This window comes from Manis javanica, chromosome 11 (genome assembly GCF_040802235.1).
Source record: "Manis javanica isolate MJ-LG chromosome 11, MJ_LKY, whole genome shotgun sequence".
Classification (NCBI taxonomy): Eukaryota; Metazoa; Chordata; class Mammalia; order Pholidota; family Manidae; genus Manis; species Manis javanica.
The window spans coordinates 87,839,706-87,852,558 of NC_133166.1; the positions used below are offsets into that span (position 1 = coordinate 87,839,706).

The following is a 12,853-nucleotide window of genomic DNA, read 5'->3' on the forward strand; positions in this document are numbered from 1 at the left end:
TATTTCACATATCGTACTGTCTCCCTATCTAGTTCGCCTGTGCCGAAGGGACACAGTTAAGGGCAGTTCACAAAGCATTAACATCCCGCGGCAAACTCTTGGAGCTAGTGCCGCTATTTCCTTCAGCTCACATCGCAGTAATCCTCCGTTCTAGGGGAGGCTTCCGGAACTCTCTGAGTCACGAGACTCGCCAGTCCCGTACTACCACGTAGGGTGCCGTTTGGAACTTGTAGGAAGTTGCCTTGGTCTCATCCCCGCCGCACAGCGGATCCCGGGGGCAGTGCTGGCGCCAGTGTCACGACCCGCCGACGTAAGCCCCCGGGCGGAGCGCCAAGGCCGCCGGGGGCTCCCCTGCAGAGTGCTCAGCAGCCCGGAAAGGGGCGGGGCGTCCTGGGTCTGGGGCGGGGCATGGGGCTGTCCGGCACCAATGATGTCCCGAGCCGGCGTGGGCCGTGCGCGTGACGCGACGTAGCGGGCGGCGAGGCTGGGGGCGGAGGGGCGGAGGGGCGGGAGCCCGGTGCTTTATGTTCGTTCGCGCGGGGCTGGCTGCGTACCCGGCCTTGGGCACCTGGAGAGACGTCCGTGTCCCTGTCTCGAACTGGCCTTTTCGCCCTCCGCCCTGTGACAGCTTCCCAGCTTCGCCCTTCTTTCCCACGTCTCCGTTCGGCCCCAGGTAACGCCCGTGCTCCCCATCCCTTCCTCGATTCCCTCCTAGGTCTACCCGCCTCCGCCGGAGACGTAGGGGAAGAGGTGGCGGCTGCGACTCCGGCCCGGCGGGCCTGCCTTCGTTCTGAGCGGAGAAGGCGGCGGGAACCGGGAGAAGGGGAGGCTCGGCGAGTCCTGGGGAGGGCGGGAAAGTTACCTTCGGGCGCCTGGATACTTAGCAAGTTTTTAAACCTTGGAGGTTGCTTAGATGCCCAATCACTCCCCCGCCCCAAATCCTGTGGCATCTCTAGCCGAGAGTAAAGAAAGTTATAAATTACGAGACGTTTTATTCCTTTTACTTATTCCTAAAAAGCGAAAACCAACATGCACTCAGGAAATCAGCCTCTATATTGATTTAAGGTAAAAAGTATGTTAAGGGATAGATGGTACTTTAAGACATCGAAATCTAGGCACCAAAGCCTGTAATCAAGCTCATGATTTATTTGTAAACATTAGGATACAATTCAGTTTTTGCCATTCTTAAATATTAATAAGCCATACAGTTTAAATGATGTGTATTTAGAAGTTATTTGTAAGCAAGCAGTAACTATAAACTCTAGTCTCCGTGTTTAAAGTTCATTGTTCACTTCTTAATATTTAAGTGGTTGCCATCTGTTTAAACTTTTTTCCCAGAGTATTTGCCTTTCCTTTGACATAGAAATCAACTTGAAGCATTCTTTTTGCTTGCTCGAAGTTGGACGATATCCACGAATGACGTGGTAGGGAAGTTTGTATTGTTTAGGAATGAGAGTGGATTTTGGAAGGAGTTCTGATGCAATCAAAGTGATAATCATTTAAAAATGACGTGTGTCAAAGCATCACGTCCTTAGAACTCGCAAAAGATTCACATTCTGTAAGATAAAGATCAAAATGCTGTGGCCACTTTTCCTGTCTCCAGTTCATTTGGGGCCACTTTTGCCCTGGCTGTCTGGGCTCAAGGCACACTGGTTTTATTTTTGTCCTAAGAAAGTCGCTTTGTCATTACTGACTCCTAGTCTTGAGGGGTTTCCTCCGCTTCTGATGGCGTTTCGCTCCCTTCCTCCAAATCGTATACCTTCCTGCAATATTAGCCCAAATACCACTTCTTCAGGAAACTCATCCTATCTGGGTGAAGCGCCCCTAGCACTGTTTACCTTAGCTGCAGTGAATCATCAATGGTAATGAGTTGCTTATTACTTAGGTGCTTTGTTTACTAGCATGTAAATTTCATGAAGGCTGGGCTGTCCATCTTATTTATGCCTTAATTCTCAAGTCTAGCTCAGCACCTATCATGTGAAAGAATGAATGAATGGGACGCAGAAGAAGGAATTTAGGAATGGGAAGGAAGTTATAACTAGGGAAGAGTGCCTGTTTCCGTGGGGAAGAAATGGAAAAAGTTTTTAACAAAGGCCAGTTAAAATTTGTTTTTGGAGTTTTATCACAGGATTATACTGACCATGCAGATGTAAATGAAATTTGTCTCTTTGGTTTGGCTAATTGACTTAATAACCGGGTTCTTTGATTTGTAGATAAGTCGGGTTATACTGGAGCAAACGTTTGTTTGGAAGGAGGAAACCTTTTATGCTTTGGATTTTTAGATTGTAAATTAATGTACATTTGTTTCTCTTTTCCCCCACTGAACCTGGGAGTGTTGTAGCAAAGTTCTTCACAGAGAGTAGGCATTAACACTCATTTGTTTTATAGATTTATATATATATATATTTTGGGAGTTTTATTGATGGGAGCACTGCAGGCAGGCCAAATTTGACACTTCTTTCCCACATTGTTCATTGTTACTTAAACCAGTTCTTTTTATTTTGGATTTCTTAAGGCAAGTTAGATATTATCACCATGAATATTGCAAAACCAGTGCAGAGTTTGGATTCTTAAATGTTTAATCAGTGTGTGGCGTTTAAAAGTAGCTGTCTAGTCAACTTAGTCACCTTGTTTGTCAATGTTTACACTGACACTCGTTGTGTAACTTTGAACAAGTTTTGTAGCATTTACAAATCTTGTATCTTTTAAAATGGAAATTTTAAATGAGATATCTCTTGCAGTTGCCTGGCCCCATCACTGTAAAGGTTACTGACTTAGTAAGCATTAGTCCTTGATTCCTGTTGTTGAACTTAAAGGAAAATAGCCAGTTACTTTACCAGCAAAATGGGTTTATTTGGGACTAGCAGAGAAATTGCAATTCAGGACATGCAGAGGATGGCAAACCATAGGCAAGTCTGAAGATCAAAGAAGAGGAATGTTACTTGATAGAGAAAAGGAGGTTGGGAGGGGTTGCTTTGAACAAAGTCTATTGGAGGAAAAGCGAAAATTTAGGGTGGTGACAGTTTCTCATTGACTGGGTTGTGGTATTTTCTTATTGACTGAGCATAGGAGAAATTCTTCCTTCTTGCTGGAGTAGTAAAGTATGCTTCTTGTTGGGAGTGCAAGGTAACCCTCTTTTCAGCTTGGGGTCTGCAGTTGACCAGGAGTGGTAAGGGTGTAAGAGCTCCCCCTTCTGGCTTTCAGACTCCATTTTAAATGAGGTTTCCTGTATTCAGTTTCAAACTTTATTGCTGAGACCTCCTGAGAGACTAGTCTTATGATCAGTTTTCACTTCCTCAACTCGTTTTGCAACCCAATCCAATATTTCATAGCTATTACTGCCCCCAAATTGTGAAATATCCTATGTTCCACCCTTTTTTTTAATCCATTTTTTTTATGCTACTTGAATTTTCCATGATACTGACCATAGATTACCTCTTGGATTATAATTTGATTTCAAGCATTGCTTGCTTGTGGTTCTCCTTAATCTCTCATAGGCTTTGCTTTTTTGCTGTTAGTTCTTTAATTGCTCTGAAATGCTGGGAAAATAACCACCTGTAAAATGGGATAATAGTATCTACCACATAGGTAGCTGTGAGGATTAAATGAGCCATAGTCAGTATTAGGTAAATGTTAGCTTTATTATTTCCTAGGTAACCTCTTTTCTTGATTTATGGTCTCTCTCAGAGATTTCTTTCCTGTGCTTTCGTTTTAAGCTGCTGCCTGTATACCCATGAATCCCAGACCACTGTCTTCAATCCAGACTTGTATTCATCTGTTTGTCGTCATCACTTGGCTGGCCCACAGGCACATCATACTGAATTTAGTCTTTCTCTTCTATAGTTACTTAGCTTAATGGTACACTCATAGCCTTAGTCATCTGAGTCAGTAAACTCACTTGGGATTTAAATTTTCAGCTGCCTTCTGGGTATAGCCACCTGGATAACTCATAGATACCTTGGCTTAATGTTTGTAAATTTATCTTGTCTCCTTTATCTCTTCTTCATGAAATCACTTGTTCATTTAATAAACACATGTCTTTGAGCCTGCCTTCTCAGGCCTTTATCATTTTTTGTGTGAGCTCTTTGTTCTCCCTGTTAATCTCTCATTTCTCTAACATTTACTCTACATCCCAAGTTATCTTACTAAAAGACAAATGTTAAGTTACCCTCTTGTTTAAAAACCTCTCAGCTCCTTGTTTATGTTAAATTCTCAACTCCTTAGAACGGCCCTCAAGAATCCTTGGCCTTTTGTCCCTGCCCTTTAATATACTCTGTGTTGCAATTTTATTCACTTCCTTTAAGATTTAACCTAGATTTTAGCTTCTACAGGAAACATTTCCAAATTGCCGCAAAGCTGTATTGGGTAGCAGGTCTGTATTATCTTCATACTCTTATATGTCCATCTCAGTTCCTGCTATGTAAATACCACTAGGTGTTCTAATCTTTTTTTTTTTTTTAAATGTCTTTTGCCCAGTAGATTTTTCATTCCTGAGAGCACAGACTGTTGTAGTCATCTTTGTGTTCTAGGACCTGGAACACTGTAGACCTCAATAAAAATGTTGGCAATAATGAATCTTACTATAGCCTGTACTTGTTCATGTTTTCGTGTTCTCTTCCATGTTTTCATATTCTCTTCCACTTCTCCTGTTTTGATGCCTAGCGAATTCCTATTCCTTGAAGTCTGGCTCTTATGTCACATCCTCCAGGACCTGAGGACTTGTTTGACTTTCCTAGATGGTTAGTTATGTGTTCCCTTGATACGTTTTGTGCGTGTGTGTATGTGTAAACAATGTAGTGGGGTAGACCTCTGTATTACATTTATCTCACATTGTAGAAAGAGGTGTTAATATACATGAATTTTCAGATCATTGTCACATACCTTTCCAGTGCGTTTTTAGGTGTGTCATGGTCATTAAAGCACGGACTTCAGCTAAAGTCAGCTTTGTTACAGTGAGGTATTCAGGACTCAAGAAACATAACCCCTTTGATCCTACACTAAAAGATCTATGCTTGTTCTCTTTTGTTTAATGTTGATTAAACCACTTTTAAAGTTTTCTTTCTTTTCTTTTCATTGGTAGTTAAGCTGGCAGTCACTACTTTTTTCTGTTTGAAATGTACACAGGATTATCTCATAGGGTTATTGTTGGGATTAAAGGAGGTAATGTACACAAAGGTCTTATTGGAGGGCATAGCAATTAGTAAGTACCTACTAAGGCGAACAGGCGAACTTATTAACAATTCTGTTTATTCTGATTATTTGTGTTGTTTCAGGAGAATGATCTCTCAAATTTGAGAGATTTCTCCAGTGGTGTAAAGGGCATGGCGTTTGTCAGCAAACTGTTTTTAGGAGTCTCTTAGCTAAGTTTAGAGTTGGGTGCTTGTTGTGGTCTTAAGCTCTAGAACAGATCGTTTTTATGTCTGTACATAAAATCTGCATCCCAAACTAGTAAATGTCCTCATTAACAGTTATCTTTAATATTAACAGGTAAAGTTAGAAATAAAAATGAACATCAGTTCCAACTCTTCATAGTAGCCTATTAGCGATTGTTTTATGAACATCGCTATGTGAAGGGCATTTGCTTTTTAATGTATGTGAAAATGCTTGGTGACTATTAATTCATTCACCAGATTAGTGTAGTAAGTGCAGACTGTACTCCAGGTTCTAGATACTTGGATAAAATGGGGAACAAGACAAAATTTTCCTAATTCATGGGAATTAGTCTTGTGGGGTAGATAGACAGTAAGCACTATAGTGTATTGGGCAATAATTCTCTGAAGAAAAGTAAAGCAGGGCAAGGGTTAGAGAGTGACGGGGTGAGAGAGTGTTTATTTTTGTTAAGATAGGTGAGTGAGTCCTTGAGGAGATTTCTTCACAAATTTGTTTCCTTGTCTAAAAGGTATAAAAGCTTCCTGCTTTGGTTACCTCTTTTAGTTCCATATTATAGGATCCCATATGTATAGAATTAAGTCTGTTTTTCTCCTGTTAATCCATCTTATCCCAATTTAATTATTAAACCAGCCAAAGAACCCGGAAGGGAAGAAAGGAAGAGTTTTCCTCCCTCATGAAAGTGTTTTGTATCTTCTTTCCTAGACAGCACAATGGTGGGTGAAGAGAAGATGTCTGTAAGAAAACGGCTGTCAAAGCCCAGTGAAAATCTTGAGGAAGAGGGAGGCCGGGGAACCCCTCCCGCAGAGGAGTCCCTGGAGACACCCAGTAATGGTGAGGCTTTTAATTTTTTTGAGATGAATTAATGAAATAGAGAACACACTCAGTGTTCTAGAATAGAGATTGCCATCTCTTCAGCCCTTTTTATTATAAATAGATATGCTGGGGGGACAGAAGGGGGACAGAGGGACAGAAGAGAAAAATAAATTGATTAAAGAGAATGAAAGGAACATTTGGTTTAAGTGTCAGTCACAGCTGCCTTGGACAATAGCGGAGACACTGGTGTGTAAATTCCTGTGTGTCTCATAGAGGTGAGCTTTATTAATGTGGGTGGAGTTTGCAATATATACTTCAGGGCTTGTATTACATAGAGTTTATTTATTTATTTTTGTATCCTTAATGTACAATTACATGAGCAACATTATGGATTACGAGACTTCCCCCATTATCAAGTCCCCAACAAATACCCCATTACAGTCACTGTCCATCAGCGTAGTAAGATGCTATAGAATCACTACTTCTCTGTGTTATACTGCCTTCCCCGTGCCCCCTGCCCCCCACATTATCTGTGCTAATCATAATGCCCCTTTTTCCCCCTTCTCCCGCCCTTCCTACCCATCCTTCCCAGTCCCTTTCCCTTTGGTAACTGTTAGTCCATTCTTGGGTACTGTGAGTTTGCTGCTGTTTTGTTCCTTCAGTTTTTTCTTTGTTCTGCTCCACAGATGAGTGAAATCATTTGATACTTGTCTTTCTCTGCCTGGCTTATTTCACTGGGCATAATACCCTCTAGGTCCATCCATGTTGCAAATAGTAGGATTTGTTTTCTTCTTATGGCTGAATAATATTCCATTGTGTATATGTACCACATCTTTATCCATTCATCTACTGATGAACACTTAGGTTCATATCTTGGCTATTGTAAATAGTGCTGCAATAAACATAGGGGTGCATATGTCTTTTTCAAACTGGGCTCCTGCTACATAAGAGTTTTATATATCTGGTTATGAAGATATGAGAAAATAAGCCCTTTTTTGCTAATTAATTCAGTGAACATTCTTTGAGTATCTACTGTTCTGGACAGCATTTATGCATTCCTTCAACCTCCTAGCCTGTCCATAATTACTGGTGCCTTGCTAGGTGTTGGGGCTATAGTAGTGATCAGTACAGGTGTGTTTGCCCTTATGGAGCTCCAAGTGAATGAGAACACACCCCTTCCCTCCCCAGTTAACGTAATTAGATTGTTACAAATACATGGTATTAAGTGCTCTCTTAATAGATGTAATGAGCATAATTAGAGTAATTAGCAGAGTATCTTACCTAGTTCAGGATTAGGCTATAAATCTTGGGAGAGAGATTAGGGAGTTTTGTTAGTTCTCATATCCAAATTTGCTTTAGTGCATGACTACAAAGAAGTATGACAGTCCTTGTTAAGGTCAAGGCTTAGGCTTGAGATTGATAGACCTGTAAACACAGCTCCACCTGACGTCATCTGTTTAATCAGGCTATTTGTTTTTTGCAATGACATTTGTATAAATTTGATTTCAACAAGGATTTGAAATTTGAGGCTTGTTTGATTAATAAATAGGATGGAACTTTCTGAGGTTGACTTTGGGATCCTGAGTCTTCTTTCGTAAAGAAGCATTCTTTTGCTTTTCCTACTTAAATTTAATTTGAAGTGCAACAGTTGGATCCCACCAGGAATATCAGTGCCCCCTTAGATTTATATAGTGAAGTTTATTAGACTCTTAATCAACTATTTATGAAATATATACATTGCATATGGGTTAGTTTTAGTGTGATACAAAATGTGAAATTTGTGCGAGAGGGTGAGCCAACATGAGGTAGAAACTCCCGTTTCATGATTTAGGGACTGAGTGAAAACCCATATTGTCTGTTTTGGAGACAGAAAATTTCTTTCACTTGAAATTTTGTGTCACCAAATAGAGTTTTCTCTCTATGCCCCAAGTTTTAAAAAAACCTTTAAATTACTCTAATGTCTACATATTTTCAGCACTTACTGTCTTAGATAATAAGTTTTAGTTATTCTAACTCAGATATTAAAAATTGAATTGTTGAACTTAAGAAGTATGACCTCCTCCTTGGTTAATGTAAGTACTGCTGATCTGAAAATAGAATGTTACTCTACTCCACTTTAATGTTTGTTCACTTTGGGGAGTAAGCAGATGGGTAAGATATGGCCTTTGAGTACTAAGTAGCAAGGACACCAAACTGTGCCACCCAAGAGCAGGGACATATGTGCCACCTGGGAGCTTGTTAGCAATGCCCTACCTCACATTAACTGAATAAAAATTTCATCTTAATTGATTTCCAGGTTAAAGTTAGAGATGCAGTTCTTAGAGTGGTGCTTCTCAATTGGGATGTGAATTAGAGTCCTCCAGAGAAACAGAACCATTGAATATATGTGTAATTTAGAGAGACACATAGGAAGACTTAGTAAGAGTGATTGGTTCAGATGAAGGTTGAGAAGTCCCAAAGTTTGCTGTTTGGAGCTGGAGGCTCCCAGGGAAGCCAGTGTTATAGCTTCAGTCTAAACCAAAAGTTTTCAAAGGACTGAGAACTGGAGGACTGATAGAGGTAAGTCGCAGTGTGGAGGCCTGAGAACCAGGGTAGGATATGGACATCCCGGTTCAAGCAAGAGAGCAAAGTCACCCTCCTCTCTTCCTTTTGTTTTGCTCTGGCTCTCCTGCTTTGGGAAGGGTGAGCTTCCTTATTCAGTCTATTGAAACGCATGTCTTTTATGGAAGCACCCTCACAGACTGTGATCTGAGTCATAAGACCAAATATGTATTTCCTAGGTATTTTTGGTCTTTATCCACAGTTCCTAAAAACACTACAAAGTCTTAAACGGAATAACCAAGGGCAGGGGCTGGAGACTGAGTCAGCCAGTGGCCAATAATTTAGTCAGTCATGACTATGCAGTGAAGCCTCACAAAACCCCCTGAGAAGAGCTTATTGCTCTGCTCTCTTGGATCCTGCTTCTCAGTGAGAGAGAGAGCTTCTATGCTTGGGGAGCCAGAACGCCTCCCTGGGCCACCGAGCCAGGCCCCAAGCTCCCCCAGGAGAGAAGCTCCTTTATTTGGGACCTTGCCCTATATACCTCTTCATCTGACTGTTAACATGTATCCTTTATTAAACTGGTAAATGTAAGTGTTCTGAGAGCTGCTCTAGCAAATTAATTGAACCTAAGGGGGAGGTGATTAGAGCCTCTAATATGTAGCCAGTAGGTCAGAAGCACAGGTAGTTGCCTGGGCAAGCTTGCAACCGGTGCTTGGAGTCAGGGCTGGAGGCAGTCTTGTAGGATGGATTCCTTAACCTGGAGAATCTGATGTTGTCTCTGGGCAGATAGTATCAGAATTGAGTTCTCCAACACCCTGCTGCTGTTCTAGAATTGCTTGGTGTAATGTGTGACAAGACCCCTTCCACATACATACACACATTGGAATCAGGTCCAGGAACTCGAATGGAGTTACACTACTATTAATTGCTGTGTGCTAATACTATTACTGTTGTTGTATATGAAAGCAGACACCATAGCAGATGGATGCAGAAATAATGTTTTACCAGCTATCTGTGCAACCCGTGGTCCACTCAAGGTGACAAAAAATTAACTATTATGGGCTGTGCATGAATCACCCATAGAATGAACTCATTCAACAAAAACAGCTTCTTGGACCCCATTATTGATCTACTAGATTAGACTGGGGGACGGCCCAGGTATGTTGTTTGAAAAAGCTTGCTGGGTATTATTGATTGGCATTGCTGGCTGAGAACCGCTGCTGTCAAGAGCTGTGAGACCTAAGTATCTTATGGTTCATCACTTTGACATAGCCCTAAGGATTTTTTCATTAAACTCAGCTTTTGTAAACCTTGAATTCTTATTCTGTGGTTCGTAATTCTAGGAAGGAACCTTTGGGTAGGGACTTAATGTCCTAATTTGCTCAAGTTACTCTCTGCTTGCACTGGTGTCAAGCATGATTCTTTATAGTGCCTTCTTCCAATCTCAAAAGTGTCAGTATGTTTGATCAATTATATAGTCATTCAGTCTTTGGGTTATTGAATTATTAGTGACCATTATGGTGACTTTACAGTATTTAGTTCATATTTTCACAAAAGTATCTTTATCTGTGCCTATTAGGTGAAATTATGATTAATTCTCTTAATGTTTTGTGGTATTTATTTGAAATAACACCAGTGCTGAAGGAAACAACTTCTTGTCTAAATTGGAAAATGTTACCATTATCTGATTTTAAAAGTAATACATGCTCATCAAAAATTGTTTTTACTGTGCTGCAGTGTACATGCAAGTGAAGTGTTCAATTCAAAATACGCAGCAAAGGATAAAAAAGGAAAGATTCAATTCTGTTGAGATGAATGTGTTCTTCCAGATACATTTCATTCTCATAAATTATTAGCATTTCATATAAATAGAATATTTTACACACTGTTTAGTAACTGGGGTCTCTAACACATAGTAAATGATTAGCTATGAAGTATTTTATGTATGTCATATACAGTTTACCTGTTTGATGAATATTTAGGTTGTTTCTGTTTTCCTTTCTGCTGTACACAAACAGTAATAAACATCTTTACATACTTGTCAGATGCCTAAAGAGGAATTGCAGGGTCAATGGGTGTTACTTAAAAATATTTATTTTGATAAATAGCACTTGGTTGCAACATGTACTTATACTCTGTAAACTTACCCTTCTGTGTTTTTATGCCTGTTTAAATGTAGAAAATCTTATTTCTTCCTACTGCCTCTTTTCATGACAGTGTACCTGGCTGTCCTTTCTGCTTTTACTTTGTGATCTGTACCTCTTGTAATGTACTGTGGAATGGTTCATTTCTAGGAAAAGTAAATAGAAATGAGGGGCCTGCATAACTTAACAGGAAAAGCTAAAATTTAGAGTCTTCTCTATAGCCAGTATTAGTTTTGCCATTTACCAGTTGTCTTTATAGTAAATGTGGAAATACAATTTGAATAGAGATTGATGTAGGTTCTTTTCTTTGTTTTTTTTTCCCCTGTGTTCCCTCTTTTTTTTCTTCCCTGTGGCCTATTCTCTTCCTCTTTTTTTTTATTCCTATTTCTTTAAATTGATAATAATTCACGTACCTTAAAGTCCACTATAAAGTGTGCAATTACGTGTTTGCCAGTATTTATAAGGTGGTACAACCATCATTGTTTAGTTCCAGAACATTTTTATCACCCCAAAAAGGGACCCCATACCCATTAACAGTTACTCTCCATATTCCTCTTCTCCCACAAAAACAAAGAAATATACTAATCTATTTCCCGTCACTTTGGATTTGCCTGTCCTGGACATTTCATGTCAAGGGAATCATAAAATATATGGTCTTTTGTGTCTGGCTTCTTTCTCTTGGCATGAGTATATGATGCAGCATGTATCAGTACTTCGTTCTTTTTGATGGCTGAACGATACTCCATTGTATGGACATTTTGTTCACCTGTTCATTAGTTTGTGATCATTTTGGTGGTTGGGGTTGTTAATAGTTTTTGGCTATTAGAAATACTACTGCTCTGAACCCTCATGCATAAACTTTGTGTGAACCTGTGTTTACTTCTCTTGGGTGTATATCTGAAGTGGAGTCCTTGAGTTATAAGTTAAATCTATGGTTAACTTTTTGAGGACTTGCCAAACTTTTCCAATACAGCTATACCATTTTACAATTTCACCAGCAGGATATGAGGGTTTCAATTTCTCCATATCCTCACAGATACTTAGAATCTTTTCCTTTGATGATATCTCCTGTTGGGTATCTCACTGTGGTTTTAAATTGCATTTATGTCATAGTTACTGATGTGGAACATCTTTTCATGTGCTCATTGGCTATTTGTGTGTGTGTGTGTGTGTGTATGTCACACATGCACACAATTATCTGTTTATATCCCTTGGCCATTTTAAGATTGGGTCATTTGGCTTTGTTGTGGAATTTTAAGAGTATTTAATTCTGGATACTAAGACCCTTATTATATACATGATTTGCAAATATTTTCTCCCATTTGTGGGATTATCTTTTCACTTCCTTGATGGTGTCTTTTATAGTACAAAGTTTAAAATGATGAATCCAAGTAATTTTTTTACTTGGTTGCTTGATTTTTAGGTATCATATTGAAGAAATCATTGCCTAATTCAAGGTTGGAAATATTTCTAAAAATACTTTTCAACTGTGGCAAAATACACATGACATAAAAGTTACCATCTTAAAATCACTTTTAAGTGTACAGGTCAGGTCATTCGTCTTTAGCATATTCATACTGGTGTCATCTATTGCAACCATCCATCTCCAGAACTCTTTATATCCCAACCTTTGGTAACCATGAGTCTACTTTCTGTCCTTATGATTTTGACCACTTAAGTGTCTCATGTATGTGGAGTCATACAGTATTTGGGTTTTTGTGATAGGTTTAGTTCACTTAGCATAATGTCCTCAAGATCACCCATGTTATATATGTCAGAATTTTCTGACCCTTTTCTTACACTACACAGAAATCAGCTCAAAATGGGTTACAGATTTAAATGTAAGACCGGAACCTGTAAAACTAGAAGAAAATGGAAGAAGCTTCATGACATTGGCTTGGCAATGATTTCTTAGATATGACACTAAAAGCACAGATAATAAAACAATTTTACACAGTGGGACT

At 39.6% G+C, this 12,853-nt stretch overlaps 1 protein-coding gene across 3 annotated transcripts in view; it reads left to right on the forward strand.

Annotated features, from left to right (window-relative positions):
• Window positions 1-476: 476 nt before the first annotated feature.
• SOAT1 (sterol O-acyltransferase 1) overlaps window positions 477-12,853 on the forward strand; it is a 72,910-nt gene continuing 60,533 nt past the window's right edge. Inside the window, exons 1-2 of one of the 3 annotated variants that reach the window (XM_037022473.2) lie at window positions 477-673; window positions 6,094-6,222. In XM_037022473.2, coding sequence (XP_036878368.1) covers window positions 6,102-6,222 — 121 coding nt within the window. In that variant the 5' untranslated portion in view covers window positions 477-673; window positions 6,094-6,101. The remainder of the gene's footprint in view (window positions 674-6,093; window positions 6,223-12,853) is intronic. The other 2 variants (XM_037022472.2, XM_037022474.2) reach the window with 2 other exon arrangements.